A 23,427-nucleotide genomic window follows, 5' to 3' on the forward strand; every position below is an offset into this window, starting at 1 on the left:
AAAAACATGCCACACAGACGCATACTTTGATTAATCTGAACCTACAACCTTTATTGGACTGGTTAACGTGTGCACAGGAGCAGATTTGAGAGTCGGGAAGGAGAAGGGTGAAAGATGGGGGGAGCATGATTAGAAAGGAAGTGAGAAGAAAGGAAGGATAAGGGAAAGGTCAAAGAGAGAGAAAAAGAGTGGACAGCAGCACTTTGTCTGTGTGGAGCCCTGTAACTACAGTTTTCACAGGTCTCTGATAGGCTTTTCACACTTGTCCGAGATCTGTTGGGGAACCACCCCCCCTTGGGTAATCCCAACCTCGAGAGACAGCTCCCAGTCCAGAACTGAGCTAAACTGAGACTTGATCTGTGACCGAGGCCACACGACTGTGAAAAGCTGGGGAAACTCACAGCGAATGACAGTGACTGAGGATTAAACAGCATTTTTTCAGAGTTTATAGTGGCTTTCCTATGGAGTAACAATACTAACAGTCTTTTGTCTCAGCCTGCCTGTCTAGCCTGCTTTATTCCTCCTCACTATCTGGATTGTGCTTGCTGTGTTCAGATTATCATGTTTTTATTCAGTCTGCAACATCATTATAAAGTCAATAATATTTGCACTATTACCTTTTGCAATATTATCTTTTCTTTTCTGTTTTTGCATCTGTGATTTATTGCCTGGTGCAACTGCTTCCGCGTTGGCCCTCTTGTCATTTCTCTCTTGTTTACTGAAAATTCACCCACCACTCCCTGCGTGCTTTTTGCTTCTAGCTTAGTTTGAACATGGGAAGATTGTGGACAAATCAGCCAGTCCATGATGAAAAGGAAAACTGCTGTGATAAATGAGAATGTATGAGAATGGACATGATCATTATTCAATCTGAACAAAATGTCAGAAATGTGTTTGTCCATGGAAGACCAGATAAAGTAGAGAGAACTGGAGAGAGGTTGCCAGAGATTAATGGAAGGGAGGGGGAGACACACATGTATGCTCTTCTTAATATCGTATCTGACAGATGTGATAATGCATTGGGGTGTGGGGCGCGCATTCCATACATACATACATACACACACACACACACACACACACACACACACACATACACACACACACACGCATACATGTATGCTTTGAACATTACATACTGAAATATGAAATTACATATTAATACACATAATATCTTAATTTCCATGATAGAATTCCCTTCCCATCATCAATATAATTTGATTTACATGTTACTTTTTCTAATACTGATCTTTGCTACATGCTTTAGATACTCCATCTTGGGGAAATCATGTTCTACTGTCCATCATATAGGAGGTCCTATCCACCATCTTGGCTCAGATTCCTCAGTTTCTCTGGAGCTGAACTCCTCTCACTGCAGCTGTGCCCTCTGGCACAGCAGGCTGCTGCTGTCTATTTAATGTGCACAACTCTCGAAGCAAAACCCTGTCCATGCATCTATTACTTTATCCCTTTTATCAAATAATGCAACCCGGCTTTTTCTTCCCACTCCATGTATTTTCCTTCACAATTTGTTGCTTGTACACATATTGTGTTAGTGTGCGCGTCACAGGCTGTGTAGTACAGTTTATATCACATTCTTGTTTAATCTATACAATCATACAACATACCATAGCCTCTCTATCAGGAACAGACCCTCGCATGAGCTAACACATAGAGAAATCTTAATAATATATTCCTAATGCTATACTGTGGTAAGCTGCTATGCTATGATAAAATGTACTAAATCAGTTCACTGGCATAGTGGATTTCTGAAAAAATAAAATAAATGTATAAGAACCTTGATATGAACCTCCCTTCCCTTTCTGATTAGCTCCCTCTGACATCAGTCAATATTAAGGATGAGTAATGTCATAGTTGAAGGCGGGCATGTCATGTGTCAATTAGGCAGTCAGCGTCGATAGTGCGGAGCGGAAGTGTTCATAGGCTGGCGTAAGGTTCAACAAGGAATCAAAGCATCCTCGCTCCCTGACTGGCTGAAGAGGAGAGCAGGGAGGGACCTTTCCACCAGAAAGGGGAGGTCAGTCCATTAAACATCTGGACAAAAAACTGTAGGTACTGTAAGAGTATGATGGTGTTTACCTTTTTCTTCATTCGAGAAAAACAGTTGTTCGTTGCAAAAAACGTTACTATAAAGGTAATGGGCGTGATTGCTGTTCAGTTCCAGTTCTGGTTTCCAGTTCAGTAGACACAATAAAACCCAGACCTGCTCCCCCACCTCCGGCTCTTGTCCTGCTGTGCTGATTGGTCGGGGGAACTGTCAGGTCAGCGTGTTCTCGGCCTGGCAATGGTCAGCCTGGTGAGCTGGTGATGGTCTTGACTGTGTAATTCTGGAAAAGCGGCTGCATGAACATGCCTAATGTGCCGGACACACACACAAACACAAAGATCCAAAGGAAGAGGCGGTCGATCACCATGGCAACGTACTTCCAGTCCTCGCTCACCTGTGGACGGGGAGGGACAAAAGGGGTTTAGGATGGGGTGAAGAGACAGATTAGAGTGAGCAGAATCCCACCTCTCATTCTCATTCTCATTCTCTAACTACCCCCTTGCCTTTCCCTATGCTGAGGGTTAATGGAGGTGAAGGGTTAATGTGAGCAGAGACTCGTTTTGCCACACAGCTCTGATGAGGTCTAACACGAGTCAAGGAGATGGAGAAGGACGTGAGAGACGAGAGAGAGTGATGGAGGGCAGAGAGACAGAGGGGTGTGCTGACACACTGTAACCCCTGCGATGATGACTGGGGGAGGAGGGGGAGGGGAAGGGCTGACGCACCATGCACTGTGCCAGGAGACGGAGGATTTTAAAGCGGTTGTCATGGCAACAGGGTTTGATAACTATATCGATGATGGACAGAGTTACTGAGGATTGTTAATTCCTGTGTCTTTTTCTTTCATTCCAGGAGAGAAGGCTGGTCTGGCGATAAAAAATGCCACCCTCACTCCACTTTCTTGGTCCCTCTTTTCCAATGCTTCTCCATTTGTACTCCTTCTCTATGCACACGTCATGCTGCTGCTATAATTACATGTCTGTGTTGAATATTCAGAGAGCTATGATTGCGTCACCAGATCTGTCTCCTTTGCTTATGCTCTGGTGTAATCCCCCATGCGTTTCAAATGGCAGAACTGAGCAGGACTCATGTGCCGCTCTATCGTCACTATAACTTGATATGGCACTGAAAGGACAGATCTGTGCTGCTCATGATGCTTTTTATGGTTAGTAACGTGTGCACATGACATAAAATAATTTACACTATGATTTTATTCACACGGAGACAAGATAATAATTAATTTTAATATGGAGGAGAGCCCAAGCGACATACCAGGCTAGTATAAATCTGTTTATCCAAATATATAAATATTGAAGTGTGTGTTGGCAGCAAATTGCAGAGCATTAAACTGCAGCAATAAAGGATTTATTGGCATCAGCATCACTTTCTGTTTTTGTGTTTAACGTAAAGAATCTAGTTAAACAATATAATTTGAATGTTTTACTTTTTTATTTGTTTTTACCACTTGGGCGCAGAGCAAAAAGCTGTAAACAAACATTGACATTACCACATTATAAAGTTGATATAATGAACAGTGGCCTATTTACACATCTAGCAGTCATGTGGTAACATTAGCACTTGTGTCTCTGCCTACCTAAGTCCAATATTTACTCTCAACTTTGTTTTGGTTTCTACCACACCAGAAATATCTGTCTCTTTTTCTGCTAAATGCTCCACTGTGTTGACCAGCTAGTTGCTAACTGTGTCTGTCTGTTGTTTGGTGCTGGAAAGGCAGCATACAGGGGTTAATCAGCCTGAAAAAAGCTGCCTAGTTTCTCTGTAAACGACGATGATGAGAATGGCGAGAGTGAACCAAAACAGCAAAGCTGGAGAGTCCGGTGATAATTCCTTATGAGTTTGTGACTATGACCATTACACATAGTCACTTGATCCGTTCTTAATATAAAGATATTCACTAGAGCAGCTTTAAATACTTACATTTAAATGTATATCTGCTGTTACTGTCATCTCTGACTGTCACGATTGTTAGTTCTGTTCTGTTTCCTGTTTTATTTTGAAGTCCGTCTTGTCTCCCTTGTCCTGTCTAGCTTACGTCTTTTGTTTTTCCCGCCTGTTTGATTGTTCTACCCTGCCCTGATTTGTTTCACCTGTTGTGTCACCTGTTTCTTGTTAGTCCTTGTTAACCTGTGTATTTAGTCTCTGTGTTGTCTTTGTCTTGTGCGGGAGCATTATGTGTCTGTTGCTGTTTGGAGGTTTCAAGGGCTGTCTTGTTCTGTTCAGTTGTGTTTTTATATTTTTGTCTCGTGTTCTCTGTGGTTTTGTTTCCTGTCCGGATTACTTTTGTTGTAGTTTTTACCTGCTGCTTCCAGGACACTTTTTGTTTGTTTGTACTTTGTTTTGTTAATAAATTAATAAATTATCCAGCTCTATTCTTTGCCTGCTCTCTGCATTTGGGTCCAAGCCTTTCTTGACATACCGTGACATTGACTATACAGTTTATTGTTAAACTGTATCTATAGTACTGTCTCTATACTCTTTATCACAAAATGCTTATTTATCTTTTATTTATTATTACTTTGTTTATGTAAGAAAATGAATAACTGTTGATATATTGTTATCTAATTTTGTTTATTATTCTCAATATCACTATCACCCTAAAATAAATCCAGTAATGGTCGAGCTCTGGTAAGGAGCAACAGAGACTATTACTGTAATGGTGTAAATGGTCACATACAGATATTATAATACTCACACTTTGATCATCATCTTCACTCTTCATGTGGTTAGCGATGAAGCGTACTCCTTCCACAGCCTCCTCAAATCCCGGACAGGCTTGAGCCAGCAGGGCCTGAGTCAGAGCAGGACCTCCTGCTGCTTGCTTCCCCCGCGGCAGGTTTCCAGAGCCCCCTTCCCGGCCCTCCCTCACCCTGTTTAGACCATCCATGGATCCCCCTCCTGCACCTCCCAGATCCCCTCCAAACTGTTTAACAGACGCCCGGTTCACATAGCAGGTACAAGGGTCATTGTCTTCCTTGCTGAACACCCCTGTGGAGGTTCCCCCTCCATTCCCGCCAGCGCTGCCCAGCCCGAGCCCCACCATCAAGGCCCCCGCCTCCCCGCTGCGCCCACCCTCCTTCTGCTCCTGGGCCCTCCTTCTTTGGCGCAGGCGCTGGCGCTCGCAGCTGTTCCTTGGCTGGCGCATGAAGAGCAAGGCAGGAAGCTTGTTGAGGAACACCAGTTTAACCCAAGGGGGCATGGTGTGTGTGGTGGGCGAGCGGTGGTGTACATTCAGCACACACACACTGGTGACGATAGAGAAAGTGACCAGGACCATGGTGAACATCAGGTACTTCCCCACGAGAGGGACGTCTAGTGAAGTGGGTGGGACGATCTTGGAGATCAGCAGCAGGAACACAGTGAGAGCCAGCAGCACGGAGATGCAGAGCGTCATCTTCTCTCCACAGTCAGAGGGCAGGTAGAAGACCAGGATTGCCAGCGAGGTGATGAGCACACACGGGATGATGAGGTTGATGGTGTAAAAAAGAGGCTTCCTGCGAATGATAAAGTCGTACGTGATGTCCACGTAGGTGGGGTCAGCTGGGTTCTCATTTCGTCTGCCTGGCAGGGCGATGATGTCCCACTCACCACTGGGCGTGAAGTCGTCCATGCTGGCCACGTCAGCACGGAGCACCAGATCGATCTCGGTGCGGTCGTAGGTCCAGGAGCGGAAGCGCAGCGTGCAGTTCTGCTGGTCAAAGGGGAAGTGCTTGACTTCGATCTTACAGGCTGACTTGTAGATGGCTGGGGGCAACCAGAAGATACTGCCGTCGTAGGAGACCACCGCGTTAGAGTAGAATGACACTTCGTACACCCCATCAGCACTGAGCGTGAGAGAGATGAAAAGGGAGATGAAAGACAAAAAGAAGGTGTCAGACATAAACAGAAACCTTTGTGTGATTCATTAGTTTAAATAATAATAATTTTATAAACAAAGTATAATGAGATGTTTCCCCTGAGTCTCATGAACTGTGGAACATGACGCATGTCATTATACAATATGGCTTAATTAAAGAGCTCTATAACACACACACACACACACACACACACACACACACACACACACACACACACACACACACACACACACACGGATGTGGAGGTTGCGGGGCTGTAAGGCATCTCAGGACAGCAGGGTCACACACAAACCTGCTTCTACAAACACAAGGAACAGGATGAGCATGCAGTCTAGACAGGAAACACAGCTCACAGGTCAGACTGGGTCGAGTTAAACAGCTCAAATTAGAAACTTCGGTCAGAAGTCAGCTGACAACATTAAACTGTACATTGAATTTCCATTCAACGTAAGCTTTTTGAAATATAAGTCATTAATGATGGTTGATGCTGTGAGATGAGACATAATGAAAGATAGTAATTCATCATTTTTGACTGATTACACAATTGGCCCACCTGCCAAAGTACACCTTCAGAAACAGCAACTTTCCTGCAGATTTAGTTACAAAATCTAATTCCAAATTAGCAGCTCTATAGTACTGCTGTTTCCAGGAGTTTGAATGGGAGGATAGTGTGTCGACCTAGGGTTCATGGGATTAGCGGGATATCATTTTATCCAGAGTGCTGCGGGTCAGGGATCTTTTAATCTTTAGTAAAGTAAGGACTGAGGCCGGGAAAGAGGAGAAGGCCGGACAGATCACTGTACTCTGATGAGCTGATTTACATACTTTAGGCTGACACTCAGTTTCCATTACATTGAGACAAGTGGTCTGCATCCGTACCTCCCTGAGACATGCAAGCTAATTGTAATTAACTGAAGTTTCTGTTTCTTGAAGAGTGTGTTTGTGTTATATAATGCACTACACTTAATAGCATTGAACATAAAATTGGATTATTCTACATATGTGATTTTGCATACATCTGCCATACAGTTGATTTTAACATACCCTCAAGTCTGGGTTAACAATTGGGAATATGGGAAATTACCGCAATGTATTGTAACATCGGAGTACTAGTTGGTTTCTGTAGCAAGGTGCATTCACAATGCGCAAACGGTAGGGCTGTGGATGGGGGTCAATAGTGGCTCAACAGCAAACCTTTGCCCCTGGGGCTCCCTTATAAATTAATCCAGGCCTAAAAATGACTTTCTAAATTAAAATTCAAAGACATAAATATATCTCAAGCATCTGTGCATGCAGATAAATAGATAAACATCACATTTTACAACAACCCAAAAAGAAAGAAGAGTTTGGATGTGTGTAAATATGTGCAAGTGCTTCTTTTCGGTTAACTGTATGCATCTGCTGTACATTATCTATCTGGGTGTGTTGTGCAGATGACTCCATCTTTGAAGTGTTCTGTACTGTAAAGTAATGTAGCATGAGTGATGTGAACAGATCACAGTGGACATATTCAGTCATATGTGGCAGGCCTGCATGTATGTATTACACAGTGAAACCTCCGGCATTTAATTGATGTTCTTATCCAAAGTGACTTACAGTACAATGGTGGCAGCTGGATCAAATCATCAGTTCGATATAAGAACTGTATGTGCTTTTGTTGTGCATATTTATGAGCGTGCATGCATCCATGAGCCTTCGTGTGTCTTCAGATGTGAGGGTGGGAGGGTGAGTGAGTGACTCACTTGTTGTAGAGCACCACGTCAGGCAGCCATATGTGTTTTGAGGGTAGCCTGACCTTCAACATCCCATCAAACTCCTCAGGGACCCAAGTCAGACGATAGTCCTGCCACTCCTGTGGGCCAATAAAAACAAAATACTTAATCACTCGTGTGCCAGTACAGCAGCAAGAAGACGTCTTGAGAGGAGCAGAGAGGAGGTCTGTCTGTCTGTCTGTCTGTCTGTCTGTCTATCTGTCTGTGGTCATAATGACACATCACAAGTCTGGGGAACATCCTGTGCTGTGTGTCCCTCTACGCTTACATCATACTTTTAACTATAAGCCAAAGAGAGAGAGAGAGAGTGAAGCACTCATGCCAACCCTGACCCCTGTCTTTTAAACACACCCAGCCACAGACCAATCAGCATGATTAGTGTGTGTGTGTGTGTGTGTGTGTGTGTGTGTGTGTGTGTGTGTGTGTGTGTGTGTGTGTGTGTGTGTGCTTGCTTCAGCAAACATCTTGGTAACCTTGTGTAAAAGACAGCATTATCTTGTTCTGTATGCTGTGGGTCAGTCATTGACACTGCCACACTGAAGCCTCCGCGACCTGCAACAGCAGTTCTGTCTGGCTCTTCTATGTTATGGCCATGTTGGAGCTGTAATGCTCATGCTAGGTCATCTGCAGTAACTGTGATGCATTGTGGTCATTACAGTTTCTCTTGGCTCAGGACAGCTGTCCTTGGCTCCCCTGCTTACCGATAGCAAAGGATCCATAAAGCATTGATGGCCATTCTACGCTCCGTTACATGTCATAAATCCTAACTTGCTCAGGTACAAGTGTATTTGCATGTGTCAACATAAGATAAAAAAATGCATGAAGCTATAAACAATCTAATTGAAAAAGTGCAGCATCCACAACACTGACATTATACACAAAAGGCTGTTTGAGAAAAGTTTCATTTAGATCTAAATTTATGTCCAAATTAAACATACATTTGTGTAATTTGTTCTGACACCTGCCCTCCACTCAAAAACAAGCATTTGTATACCGTGTGTGTGTGTGTGTGTGTGTGTGTGTGTGTGTGTGTGTGTGTGTGTGTGTGTGTGTGTGTGTGTGTGTATATAAATGTGTACACCCACATGTTCTACCATGTTATAGGCCTCAGCTGTAAGCATACAAATAGCCAGTCATGTAGAAGAGGGTCACAGCTCAGTCCGGGTCACATTACTCACAGTGTGAGGTCTCATCCAAAACCCACAGACTGACAAAAAGAAATAGGGGTTCAGCATGTGTGCAAAGGGCTTCTGGTATGATTAGCTGTGTTTCCTGCTCATAAATTTCAACTCTCTTCAACTCATTTTTCACCTGTCAGATTTGGGGTTTTGGAGGATGTGCATTGTTTGATGTCTCTCTCACTTTCTGACAGTTCACCAGTCATGTCAGTTCTCAGGGCTGCTGCTCCACATGAGTGGAGGCCGGATTAGACTCTGCATGGCCACAACTAGTGAAACATATAGAACGCAGGGATGCATCTGTCCCCTCCAATAACTGGACCACTGCTCATGTACTATGGTCTACTGGTTTAATGGCTTCATGGCCCATGATTATATAATTTATACAGCATGTATACTGTATTGTAGAGTGATCATTATTCTGTGTCTGCATTTGTCACTACCATCCACGTCGGTTGTCGTAACTTCCACTTACCTGGCAGGTAAAACCATGCAAAATCAAATAATGAATTCCTTGTTCGGTCTACATTTTAATAATTATTCTGTCTTCATTTATTTTTCTCTGTGTGGCAGATTGTTTACTATGTTAGGGCAATACGATTAGAAGAAGAGTGGGAAGTCTCACCTGTGTTAGCCAGACATTGGTGGTCATAACCTGCTCTCTTTCATGCTGCAGAAAAAGAAGACATATACATTATAAACTATGATTAAAGGGCTACCTCAGTGATTCATTACAGCACTTCCATCAAGCTGAAGGACCTGTGTGACAGATTTCCTTCTAAAGAAAATGGCATGATATTGATGCAACAAGCCCAGATATCCTGAATTGTAGTCCAATTGAAGCTTGCAATATGCATCTTGAAAGCGTCTTTCATTGCTAATGCTAATTGTAAATGCCAATGTACTTCAAACTCTACATCCCCAGTTTATAAAGTTATCTGAAAAACAAAATCAAAGTCTTAAAGCCCAAGCCGAAATAACCTTGACGACAACATAGGGGTTCATTTATAAGACTTTTTAAAAGCTCCTCCAGAACCAAAGAAGACTTTATACAACTATAAAATACTCAACATAATGAGTAAACTGATCTATATGTGTAAAACCAGTGGAGTGGCCCTTTAACTTACACAAAGATAAACTAATATATGTCAGTGTAGCATTTTTAGATCATAGTCTTGACATTTACTCAAGTAAATACAATTCTGAGTTACTTGTACTTTACTCAAGTATTAAAATGTTATGCTACTTTATAAAGTTGCTTTGCAGATGACAATTTTAAAAACCTAAAATTACACAGTGTATTGTTATACATGAAATGAAAACCACTCAAGAGTATATAAAATGAGAACAATTAGCTAACAACATTCAAATGTGGCTTACATGTTACTGCATCAATAATAATAATTCAATAGTATTAATATATTAATTGAACACTTACAGAGTACGTACTGTAACTTTAAGTGCATCTTCAGATAATACTTGCTTGTAAGATTTTGAATGTAGGGCTTTAACTTGTAATAGAGTATTTTCACTTTTCCTTAAGTACAAGATCTTAATACTTCACCACTAAATGTTGGTCTGTCTTTAAAAAAAAATCTCAACATGAGTTTCATGAAACAGATCAGGCCTTGGCCCAAGGATTAAATGATTATCAGATTGGCTTGAGATTTCCTGGGATTTACATCATTAGACAACTTCATTTTCAGCTTTAACCATGGGAGCTGTGGACAAATAATGTTTGCAGTCAATAGATCAGGAGGAACAGCATTAGTCAGCATTAGTGCAGTTTTTGCACCTTGTGTGATTAATGCCATCTTTTAGAGTCCTTTTTTTTAATGTGTAATCAAAATAAAATGATGCGTAACATATTGGATTGTCCTCATGCTGTGAACGGTGCACACAGATTCAAACACACAAGCCCAGACACGTGCACACACACCACGCTGATGAGCTGGGCCAACGACACCATCAGCTGCACGGTAACCAGCTCGGAGCCATTCGTCGCAGGACGGATCAGTTTGTTGTAGTGGGCAGGGTTCAAGAGATGCTCCACCAACCGCTCCTCTGTGTCTGCCCCGAGGCCGCCTGTAATGAGAACACATTATCATTATCATCATCTGCCTCTATCATGAGAAGAATATGGTGCAGCCATCTGCGTCTCTCTTGGATTTCTTTTATCATATAGTGTAATCATACAAGGGCGGGGAATCAGTGGTTTCTCTGTTTGGCCACTGCCCTCACTGCCAGCAATGACAGCTGGCTATCCATGTGTATCGAGAATGCAAAGCCTTTGAACTATGGCATTACTCATCACTGCTGACTGGAGCACGTCAGCACAGCTCGATGCACACTTCTTACGAGATCTGACATCATAATAATGTGTCAACCAGTCTGAATGTCTCTATTGCTATCCTTTCTCTCTATATCACTCTCTTTGTGCCTCTGCTCTGTCTCTATCTATTCTCCCCTGCTGTTTTGCACTTCTCTCTAACTGCCAGTCTTTTGTTGCTTTGGGTTATTTTCACTCCATCTCTCACGTCTCTTCCTGTCTTTCCCCATCTGTCCCTCCCTCTCTCTCTCCCTCGCTCTCTCTCTCTCTCTCTCTCTCTCTCTCTCTCTCTCTCTCTCTCTCTCTCTCTCTCTCACCTGTCCGCTATCCCTCCATCTGTAGCAGACTGCAGTCATATCTGTGTGAGTGGTCAAGTTTAGGTAGGGCTGTCACAACAGCACACACAGGAGGGGAGGTGTTGTACTGAGAGACACGATACATGGAGAAAAACAACTGTTCTGCACTTCCTCTTGGCTTCCTCTCTCTCCCGCTTCTCACTCCCTGCCTCTCTGGCATCTACTCACTTCTAATGTACCCTATATATTCACTCTCAAAATTCCCTCACATGTTCCTCCTGGAGATAAACACAGGCTGCTTACTGTGTGGTATTAATGTTGTCATATCTGAACCTGCTATTTTAGAGGCTATTAACGTTGCAGGATATTGTAAACAAACACGTAAAAGCTAGTGTGGGTTAAATTAACACAGAATTTTTTATTTTTTATTTAAGGATACATGTGATGAACCCTTTCATTTTCAAGAGGGGTCTATGCACTAAACAAAGATTATTAAAAAAATATATATATAAATGGGAAAACAGAACAATCAAAAATAATATATGATTAAATACAAAGACCCAAACACTCCTCTTTATTACATTCTTTTACATAAATCATCTGCATAAAACTAAAAACTAATCATTGACTGAAATTTGGTTAATAAAGCAGAAGTCAATTGACAGAAAATAAATATTTTATCAAAAACAAATGCAAAACTATTCCTCGCTCCAACTTCTTAAATGTGAGGACTTGCTGCCTTTTTACATTATTGTAAATTAAATATATTTTATTTAATGAGGTTTGGTCTGTTGATTGGACAAAACAAGATATTTGAAGACATCATCTCTGGCTTCAAGAAATGTGATGATAAGATGTGATGAGCATATCATGGACCAAATGATTAATCAATTAGTAAAACAATCACCCGATTAAGCAATGATAAAAAAAAATAGTTAGTTGCAGCTCTATCAATTGTATTGAGATATTAAATACTGAATATAAGATACAAACGACAAAGATTTAAAAAAAATAAATAAAAAAGATTCATACATGAAGGGAAATACAATTTTTAAAAAACGGGACAGAGATAAACACAATAAATGTTGGGATTAGTTCTATTAGAGATGTAAAAATATGGAAATGTAAATTAAAAACCTAGAGAAATAAACTAGGCTTAAATGTACTGAACTGATTTCCTGTTTTTCATCATTTCCCTCTGAATGTGTTTCTGAGCTCCTCTGACACTTAGTCCTCCCCCTCTATTTCCCCCCTGATCGCCACCTTCCGCCCCGTAGCACTGCTGTGTTCACTGAGCAGGAATGATAGCCTCTGTCTCTGGATCAATGAGGACTCTATTTATGCCCCTTAAACTAAACACGCAATTCATCGCTCCCCCTCCCTTTTTTTTAATCTCCTGCTCTTTTGTCCGTCTCATCTTCTTTTACCGTCTTTCCATCATTTGAGCCAGCCCATATTTTCTCCTCACTCCCCTGACTGTCTCCCTCGCTCTAATCCTTCCTGTTATCTCCATCTCCCCGTTGCTGACAGCCACTGTCCATTTATTGCCCCTTCTCTTGCTAATCCACCATCATCAATACACATCCTGTCAGCACTTGTGTGTATACATGTAGCACTCTGGTTGTTTATTGTGCACAGGCGCCTGTGTTTTTGTTTTGTATGTGTGTGTGTGTGTGTGTGTGTGTGTGTGTGTGTGTGTGTGTGTGTGTGTGTGTGTGTGTTTTGTGTGTGCACATATTCATGAGGGAAATAAACACTACTGTCTGTGCCTGAACCATATGAGTAATGTATATTATTCTCAGAAGCCCAAGGCAATAACACAGTCGTATAAGACAGAAAGCTAATACAGTTCACTTAAACAATGATGAAGCAGAAAAGGCCTACATTTCCATCAGCCATACTCATGATGGTAGATTCTTGCTCAAACTAACTAGATGCCATGTTAAATGTCTTGCTAAATTTTTCCGAATGATATACAGTTTGTGAGAAGGATTATATTTGCTTTATTTTTCTCACATTAACACTAACACAAGACCAAAGCACCTAAAACAAACCTTATACCAGGTAAGAGCTGATTCCCCTCATCTTTGATCATATTGTTTGAGTAGGAGTAATTATGTGGGTTTACGGAAAAGCTCCTCAGTCAACTGCCTGGAAGGAGACGTTGGGGGCTTGAAACACCAATAAACCCGAAACAAAGTCCAAGGCTAAATTGATTCAGTTTATTGGATGCAAAATAAGTGTACAAAATTGCAATTCAAACATCATCTCTGTCAACTTTGGCCTGTTTCTTTCTTTGACGTTAGGATTATATAACTTTCAACAGGCCAAGGAACAAGTCTGAAAACAGCTACATTTAATAATAATTAATAATTGATACTCTTTATTGATCCCCAATGGGGAAATTACAATTTACACTCTGTTGTTATTACACACTACACACAGGCCTGAAATACACACACACACATGCTCAGGTCCTTTTACATGCACTAATGGAGAGATGTCAGAGTATATATATATATATATATATATATATATATATATATATATATATATATATATATATATATATACATATATATATATATATAATATATATATATATATATATATATATTATATTTTCTGTCAGGATCTTAACATTGTGACATAGGCTGTTAAAATGTTTCAACAGTTTCAATATTTCCACATCAACTCCTGCACTTACTAGAATAAAAAAGTGTGTTGTTGAAGCAAATCTGACTTGAGATGCGGATTAAAAAAAAAGAATGTGCAGTTTTGTCTTACATATCCACTCTCTGAGTCTTCATATTTTCTGCTTTTTTCACTAAAATATTTGCATGCATGGGCTCAGAATGAAAGTATAGACATATTTATATATTTTACGACACTGAGACAAATTAGAGACCAAAACAGAGAGATTTGCTGGTTTATTCTTATCTCAAGAACAAGTGATAAAAATATCCACACACACTCCAGGCTGATCACCACACAAACATGTTCCTCCTCATCCTCAGCACCCAATGCTTTGAAACAAAAACGTTACTCTCTCTTCATACGACATGTTGTCATGCTAAAGGCCGAGCTGAGTGGTTGTAATGTTGCTGGCAGCTCAGGTTGTATTCTGGTTGTTCCAGTGCAAATATTGCAAACTTAATGTGACACTATGAATATTTCAGCAGGGCTCACCCATTAGACCCTGGAGCAAGGGAAGTTACACACCACCATGCACATGCATGCAAACACACACACACACACACACACACACACACACACACACACACACACACACACACACACACACAAACACACACACACACACACACACACACACACACACGTGTGACATCACAGGAACAGAAGAGATGATAGCCATGTTCAGTGTTCGATTGCTTCATTACTAAATCCGTTTCTTTATCCTTCTTTTAAACAGCCATTGATCTTAGTGTGCTGATTAACCTCACAGTGTGTCGGTCAAACTCATGATTCTTGGAAAATCGTAACTTGTTTGATCATATAAAACCATCAATCGTTACATTTAACAGCACATGTTGCAGTTTATAAAGCTACATAGGGGCCATTGTTTACACATGCTGTAAAGACAAATGTGGAGAAAATGAGGGCAAAGCGAGAGCTAAATTGAATTATCCCGCTTAGACTATTACGGCGATGATCTCTATTTATAAGCTCGCTCAAATGAGAAAAGGTTGGAGGGAAAGTAGGGTCGCTTTCTGCTCTGCGCTCTGCCAAAGTAGATTTTTGGCTGCATGCTGAAATATTCTTAAATCAATAATGGAGAGGTCCATTGATCTACTGGCAACACCCAATTGGCAGCGTAGTGCCCATGAATGAGAGATTAATATTGATCCTCCATCCAGCTGCAATATCACAGCACTCCAAACACAAACCCATCCCACTGTGGACTAACTGAGGGCAGAAGAAGCTTTATTGTCCCTGAATTCGACAATCTCCACAGTCAAGAAAAGTAATGGAAAAGCATTTTCCATTACTAATAATGATGAATGGTCAAACTTTCTGTATGCATTTACTAGACTTCTGTACTTAATTCTGTTCTTATGAACAATACCATAATACTAATAATACTTATACTAACTTAATCACAAAGCCCTTATATAAAATCAGATTTTAGGTTGTTTTTGCAAAAAATAAATACATAGATGGATAAAAAGATGCACACAAATGAATAGGATATGTTAGTGATAGATACACAACAGACAGTAAATTGAATAACTTTGGGTTTTGGACCGTTGGCCGCACACAAAAAAAGACCATGTGGTCTGGGAAATTGTGATAAAGCATTCTTATGACATTTTATATAAATCAACCAATTGATCGATTAATCGAGAGAGTAATCGGTTGATTAATCACTAATGAAAACAATGTTGTGCAGAGAAAAAAGATCAGTTAAAGAGACAGCAGTCTGTGGATCGCTGCAGTAACTGCTTTGTTTCATATCTTAGATATCTTTGTAGTGTGAACGTTTTAGCAAAAATGTATCATCAAAGTTTATTGTTACAAATTGGCCTCACAAAACTCCACAGAGACTTTTGTCAGGCCCATTATTACAAATACATACAGTGGGGCCAAGCATTGATCCAAATATAGAAACACATCTACCTATAGCTTGAACCTACAAAGCTCTTTTTCTGATTCTAGTCAACATCTCAAAGTTTCCAATGATGATTTCTATTTAATGTTATATACCTAGTCAAATTTATTTTTTTATATTGTGCAATATCAAAGGTAGAGTCAAACATTGTGGAAAGTGTTGAAGTGGTTTTAGACTACTAAAGAATATACAGTTGAAAAGCACAGAAGCTATGAAATCCTCACAGTGGGGATATGCAGTATGGTTTGTACTATTTACAGCCCAAGGAGCTCAGCTGTTTGATGAAAGACGGTATGGCTTTCCAACTATTGTGGTGCATATTTCAGGGATTGCATGTTATGTTATTATACATCTTATCACTAGAGGAGGGTTTGTGTTATCTGGAATACACTTCTACACACCTGCATCTGAGCAACATAAGCACAACCTTGCCTCAATGTGAATCAAACTTTTTTTTTTTAAACACACTTGCATTAAAACGATTAAAAATCTCAACTTTCCAAATGTCTCTTATCTGCCACTTCTTCTCCACTGCTTAATGTTCTATTAAACCTCTGTTCTCTTCCTCTTCTTCACCCTAATCTCCAGGGCCACTGCTACTACATTCACACACACACACACACACACACACACACACACACACACACACACACACACACACACACACACACAATATCTTGCACAAACACACACAATCTTGCACAAATCCCACATGAGAGCACACAGTTTTACACACAGGATCACACACATTCTCACAATACAAATAGAGGCCTGTGTTGTGTGACTGCTGTGCATTTCTTATCACAGATGGAGCCCCTATCCACTGATCAGATCCTGTTGCTGCTGTGTGTTGGGATTCAGTCCAAAAAGATAAAGACAGAGGAAATGAGAGAGCAAGATGAAGACAGAAAGTGAAAGAGAGAGAGAGAGAGAGAGAGAGAGAGAGAGAGAGAGAGAGAGAGAGAGAGAGAGAGAGAGACAATGTGAAGGTGCTTGTAATGTGCAGGTTGAGATGCTGCAGAGATCAGTGGGCTGGAACAGTGCAGCAGAAAAGTGATGACAGGCTAAACTGACTGAGCAGAACTTTCTAGACTGTAGCGCTGCCAAGAACAATGGTTAGTTGATATTCACTAAGTGCATTCATAAAGCAGAGGACAAAGATTATGGCACATGCATACACTCACCCAGTCACACATGCAAAGAGGATGACTTGGCTGCGCGTCAAACACATCTGTTTTATAAGATGCCGCTGATAAAAGTGTTGCTGTAAAACAAATCCGAGCACACTAGACGTCTTTGGGTGATGAGACTGACGTACTCCGTGCTACATATCCAGTAACCCACGCATCAGGTCAACTCAGCACCACAGACCTGTTTATTATGCATGGCCTGCAGGGGAAATGACAAGAGACATCCTCCTCACACAACAGGACGGCCACATCGCGGCAGCGTCTGAGACAGGTGGTGAAATGTCCTTGAGCGCCCTAGCACAGCCGCTGAATGTGAGACTCTTTTTGTGCTTGTCTATGCATGTTAAAGTCTTATTTAAGAAAGTATTGTATGTCTGGAGGTGTACAGTTATGATTTTTCTCCCTCTAATTCCACACCAATGTAAACAAACCGACGCATACGAATAACTTAGTCAGAGTCAGAGCATGTGTTTTGTAGCTTCTTTTGTAGGGAATCTCTAAAATGTGTTTATGTCCAGGTGTGCGCACAACCATGTGCTTGTTTCTTTAAACGTGTGATTGCATGTGGATTGAGTTTATAGTCTCTGAGGATGATGCTAATCAGCTTTTCTCCCTTAAAGGGAGATGAGTCATTAGTACTCCACTATTTTTGAAGCTAATATTTCATGTTGGTAGCATTTTTCTAGTGCACAAATCTCTTGTTTAAACTCCCGAATCGAACCGAATATTGTGTAGCAAGTTTAGAGCAGCTTCATAAACAGGACATATTCTTGATACATTTTATATTCTATTAGTTGGTTCTTAGTTAGTTATATTTGTAGTTTTCATTGAGGTTTTATTTTTTACATTATTCTATTTTGTTTAATTGTATAGTACTACAAAGAGACCTAATTTTACTCCTGTACACTTTATATTTTTTATGAATGTTATATAAACATTAACTAACCCTACTTTAACCCTAAGTTTTCTGTGCCCATGTTAGTGCTTGTTCCTTGCACGTAACCTGAAGATGGTTGAAATGGTATTACTTATATTTGTATGTATATCTATCTCGGTGTTCTTATATCTGTAAAACACTTTATCAGTGTGTTTTTGAAGAGTGCAATATAATTCAAACGTTGTTATTATGACGAAAACCAAAGTATTACAAACATTACAGCAGCAGCCGTAATTCAACAAATCAGCTGATGTGTTTTCCACTCTGCTTCGAGCAATCCCTCCCTGAGGAGAAGTTAATACCAAATTGCCTATTTACGGAGGTAAAATATGTCCAAACACCCTAATGGCTTTCCACTTAACACATACCTAATTTGCTATGACTGCACTGCAACAAACCGTGTCGTAAATAAGACATAGCCTAGCCTATGCATGTCCTACATGAAGACAAAAAGACCATTTATCTGTGTAGGATGTTCCTGTGTTGCTGAATGACACATCATTTGTCCTTTGATGACAGGATGCAGAATTTGCTCAATGTGTCTCTCATTAACCTGCCCACTCAATGCAAGACCTCAGTGTTAATGGGAGAGAGAGAAGGGAGGGGAGTAAGTGGGTGATAACATAATTTCCCCCCCTCATGTATATGTAGAGGAAAGCATAATTGATGCCACAATGGCCCAGGGTTTGTTTTTAGTTTTTTTAGGTTAATGTTTTGTAGTTTGCCTGCTCATTCACAAATAGGCTATGTCTGCTGTGTGCACTTCATGCAACTAATTAATGCACAGCCTACTAGCAGCAAAAACAATGTGTGGGCAACATTTTAATGCCTTAAAATGTCTGCAAAATGTGTCATATTCTTCCAAATAAATAGGCTCACTAATAAGTCCATAACATTATTGTGATAGCAATACTAACAATAGTGTTACTTTATAAAGTAAGGCCTCTAAACGCACTATATTGAGTTTAAAAGAACCCTAAATTAAAAAGAAAAATCGTTTAGGTTGTAAACGGATAATCATGTTAGCTATATTGTATTTGCTAGTGTTTCTACACTATGTGTGCGCATGTGATATATGAAGTGGGCAATATTTCTCCACTACATCATTCCGTCGCGCTCGCTGCTGTTATGAGAAAAATGGTGACACAGCAATGGAAGAGTCATTTTCTCCACGTCTGCTTCTCTTCAGCATCTAACCACTCCTTTTGCTTCCACACTCACTCCCACATTACTTTGAAGAAACCTATTCAGATCCTATGAATTCACGAACGCGTGATGGTTTTGGCCCTACAAAGGTGACGATGCACACAAAAGCGCATCGATGGAGCCATTACACGGACACGTTACTCACCTCCCGCAATGGCGAGGAGAGCCAGCAGCAGCAGCGGCGGCCAGCCGTCCATCATCATACGTGCGTCCGAGCGCGCTCCGAGCCCGAAAGGTGTTCACCGCGATGGAGAGGCCACCCCAAGCACACCCACAGTATTACTCCCCTGCCCCTCACGATCCAAAGCTCCTTTCACTCTCTACCTGGCATGGTGAGGTCAGGTCTCTTCGTCGTTCCCCCTTTTTTTGACCGAAAAGGGAGAATAGAAATACCTCGGCGGGGCCAGGTAAGCTGTGCGCTGGGTCGTGCGGTGCTGGCTGTCCGTGCTGAACACCGCTCAGCGATGCGACGCGCTGGAGAGGCGCGGGCGGGGCGGGGGGCGCGCAGATGAGCAGGAGGAGGAGGCGGGAGGGGCGGATGTGGCATACCTCAGAGGCTCCACAGATCAGCTAGCGATGCCAGTGTCTTCCCCGCACAAAGTCACACATCATCACCATATAATATTCAGTGCTCTTATGTACGTACAGTGTCTGTGGTGCTCAATAGCGACCTTATCAAACGAAATGGCATATCTAAACTCTATCTGCTTATTAACCTCAGGCCAAATATTTAGGCAGCAATGGTGTTGTGTATCTTCTAATTTTAAATGTATTTATTTTTCTATCAAGCAGCCATAAGGAAACATATGATACATCATCTGCATCAAGGCCTTTTTGCTCCACATCAAGGTATGGACATGTAAAACTGTAAATATAGATCTGTGTTGAGGTGTGACTGGTCCAAAATTAGCACCATCTAGCTAGCCAAATGCTGGTAAAATATGCAAGTGGCTGGAAGATTTGCTTCAATCCACAGCCAAAAAAACAATGGTAATCCTTTTACTAGCCATTTGGCTGGTGGAAAAAAAAGTTAATTTTGGACCCTGGGTGCTAGGCTCTCTGCTCTTGTTTCTGACACACCTCACATCTGTGCCCATAACCTCACACCACCCTTTTTCCAGGACTGCCTGAGCCTAATTTAGTCATTATTCTGTGAATAATCTTCATCCTCTAGAAGCTTGAGGGGTATGTCTTGCCTTCTCCTATGTGACCTCTTCTTCTTTCTTTTTCCTTCCTGTCACTTATCTTTTATTAAATGTCCTTCTTTGTTTCTTCCCCTCTAGGCCACCAAAGTGACCTTTATTCCCCAATCACAAAGTCAAACATGCAGGATTCAGAAAGGCTGATAGGGAAGGATAAAGACTGGGCAGGTAGGGGGAAGGAGTTAAGAAGGAAAGTTTGCCAAGTAGACATAAATTGTGTTGAACATAGAGAAGCTTGCAACTCAGTTCTGGATATTGCAACATGCTTTCTATATGGTCAGGATGAGAGTCTGATGCCTGATGATAACAAAAATATAACAACTGATTTGAATGATGAGGGGAGGAGGGAATGCAGCAAATTGAGAGGGGATCAAAAGAGCGTGGGAGGCAGGGAGGGATGGATGGGGGAAGAGTAAACTAAGTAAATAGGAGTGCAGGATGGAGGGAGGAGGCGGTTGCCGTGGTGACTAAAAGAAACCAGAAAGCTCCAGGAGGAAACGACCTGTTTCTCCTTCATTTTGTCTATTTTCATCACCGACACACACAAAGAACAAACGTGCAGCTGGCACACACACACACACACACACACACACACACACACACACACACACTGCATACAAACATACACACAAATGTAAATATGCATGCACACATGCAGGCAAACTCTTCCACAGTAATGTCTTCCTCTTCTCATGCTAGCTTTATACACTCTGCCTCTCTCTGTGCAGTCCTCTGCAGTGAATGAGCTGACCTGACAGTGCTCCTCCTCTGCACTGAGTGCTGTGAGTCTCTCTAAATAATTTAAAAGCTGGGACCCCCACAAGTGCTTGTCTTCCCCTAACACCCCCTCACGCTCTCCCCATCTCTCTCCTCGTTCCTCTGTCCCTTCCTCTCTTGCTGTCATTCTGTCTTCTGGTGCTGAAATTACTTCCTGCAGTTCTGTCATATATAGGCAACACTTTGATTAACAACGTAGAAATCTGATCTATGAATCACAGACTGATTCATAGTGTAACATGAAGACAAGTTTAAGAAATTATTACTTTCACATTAAATTACATTTCCACGAGCATAGTACTTAAGCACAATTGTAAGGTACTTGTACTGCATGTGACTTTATACTTCTTTAATACATTTCAAAGGCAAATATTGTACATTTTACTCAACTACATTTAGACAGTCTAGACAGTTGTAGTACATTTTTTGCATGATCATCTTGATTTACTGCTATAGATTGAGCAATCCAATGGTAAAAAAAGTAGGCCTAATTAAAATTAGCTTAACCTCAACTAGACGCAATATCAAAGTGCATAACAAAGCACACAGATAACAATGTCATTTTGCTGCAAGATCAGTTTAGATACTGTTCTGTAAGTACATTCTGCTGATAACACTTCTGTAATTATTCCTATGTAACATTTTGAAGGTAGCACTTTCATTTGTATTTTTATATTTTGGTATTTCAACTATTAAGTAAAGGATCTGAATACTTTTTTCACCACTAATACTATTTATCTTCAAATTGTCAATTTTTTGTGAGCTATGAAAAAAGGCTCTATGTGACGATGCAGTTTTCAGATACTCCAGTGGGTTAAATGGTTTATTTAAGAAGTAAAATACATTTCTCACCCAACAAAGGAACACATAATCCTTAAGTTTATCTAAAAAATTTAAAATCACTTAAATAAGAGATAGATGGTTTTCACTGAACGGTGATGATATGTAAGACCAAGAAAACTTAAAGAAGCATTTAAGATTGTAGGCTAGATGTTTACCGAACGCAACATTCCCAAAAACAGACTGACAAGTTCTGCAAAAATCGTGTGTCCAGCACCCCAGGCCTTGTTGTTTGTTTTGACCTACTTTGTGATTTAATTAAGAACATGGAGGACTAACCACAACAGATCACACGGATGGAAGGAAGGGTGAAAGTTAGCGGTGTCTGCTGTTGTGTAACATTGCCATTTGTGACACACTGGGTATAGCAAGATGGCAGCTATTATAAGAGATGGCTCTTCAACCGGAAAGCCTGGGTTCAATATTTGTTCTGGAGTCGACCCTGTGACCCTTTGAGGATATGTCTTATGATCAATAAAGTGCTACAAAATCAGTTTTGTGAGCTGACAGTGAGAGGAGTGTGTTACTTTTGACCTATTCATTTCAGTACATGTTGCTCTCCATTCACAAACTAAGCAGGGTATTCTGTGGGGGAGCTACATTGCTACTATGGCACTATGGCCACGGTTATTCATAGCTCTTTTTATATTGCAGCCTGTCTCTCCTCCCTCTTTCTCTTCCACTCTCCTCCCTCTCCTCGCTCCCTGTAGAGAAGGCCCTACCTTACTCTAACTAATCACCATGGCAACCTGGTAATCCCTGAACAGAAAAATGTTGAGTCCCTCTCTCTCTATCGCTCTCACGCACACACACACATACACACACACACACACACACACACACACACACACACACACACATGAATGCACACATGGGTGCACACATGGGCACATTCACACTTGCACACACATCCACACACACACACACACACACACACACACACACACACACACACACACACACACACACACACACACACACACACACGCTCATGCAGACCAACACACTGGTGTTTACTGGTTAGACATATCTTACCGCAAACACACGCTTCCATGCATTATTGTGAGGATAAGGCTTCACTGTGTTTTTTTGAGAAGCTTCGTGTGTGTTGGCAAGGATTTAAATACACC

At 41.1% G+C, this 23,427-nt stretch overlaps 1 protein-coding gene across 1 annotated transcript; it reads right to left on the bottom strand.

The window, feature by feature from the left end:
- Positions 1 to 62: 62 nt before the first annotated feature.
- On the bottom strand, positions 63 to 19,905 carry chrnb2 (cholinergic receptor, nicotinic, beta 2). Its single transcript, XM_078252904.1, has 6 exons — positions 19,624 to 19,905; positions 10,830 to 10,975; positions 9,516 to 9,560; positions 7,683 to 7,792; positions 4,779 to 5,907; positions 63 to 2,459 (listed from the first exon to the last, which is right to left on the bottom strand). The coding sequence occupies exons 1-6, from the start codon at positions 19,679 to 19,681 to the stop codon at positions 2,307 to 2,309; spliced, it is 1,641 nt and encodes a 546-aa protein (XP_078109030.1). The 5' UTR covers positions 19,682 to 19,905; the 3' UTR covers positions 63 to 2,306.
- Positions 19,906 to 23,427: the final 3,522 nt, after the last annotated feature.

Source organism: Sander vitreus, chromosome 6 (assembly GCF_031162955.1).
Source record: "Sander vitreus isolate 19-12246 chromosome 6, sanVit1, whole genome shotgun sequence".
In the NCBI taxonomy this organism is placed as follows: domain Eukaryota; kingdom Metazoa; phylum Chordata; class Actinopteri; order Perciformes; family Percidae; genus Sander; species Sander vitreus.

Coding starts and splice junctions, on each gene's coding strand:
- chrnb2 (XM_078252904.1), bottom strand. CDS start 19,681: ATGATGATGGACGGCTGGCCGCCGCTGCTGCTGCTGGCTCTCCTCGCC. Junction 9,561..10,829: donor TGGCCCAGCTCATCAGCGTG/GTGTGTGTGCAC, acceptor CTTTTTCTGCAG/CATGAAAGAGAGCAGGTTAT. Junction 2,460..4,778: donor GTGAAGATGATGATCAAAGT/GTGAGTATTATA, acceptor CCCCGTCCACAG/GTGAGCGAGGACTGGAAGTA.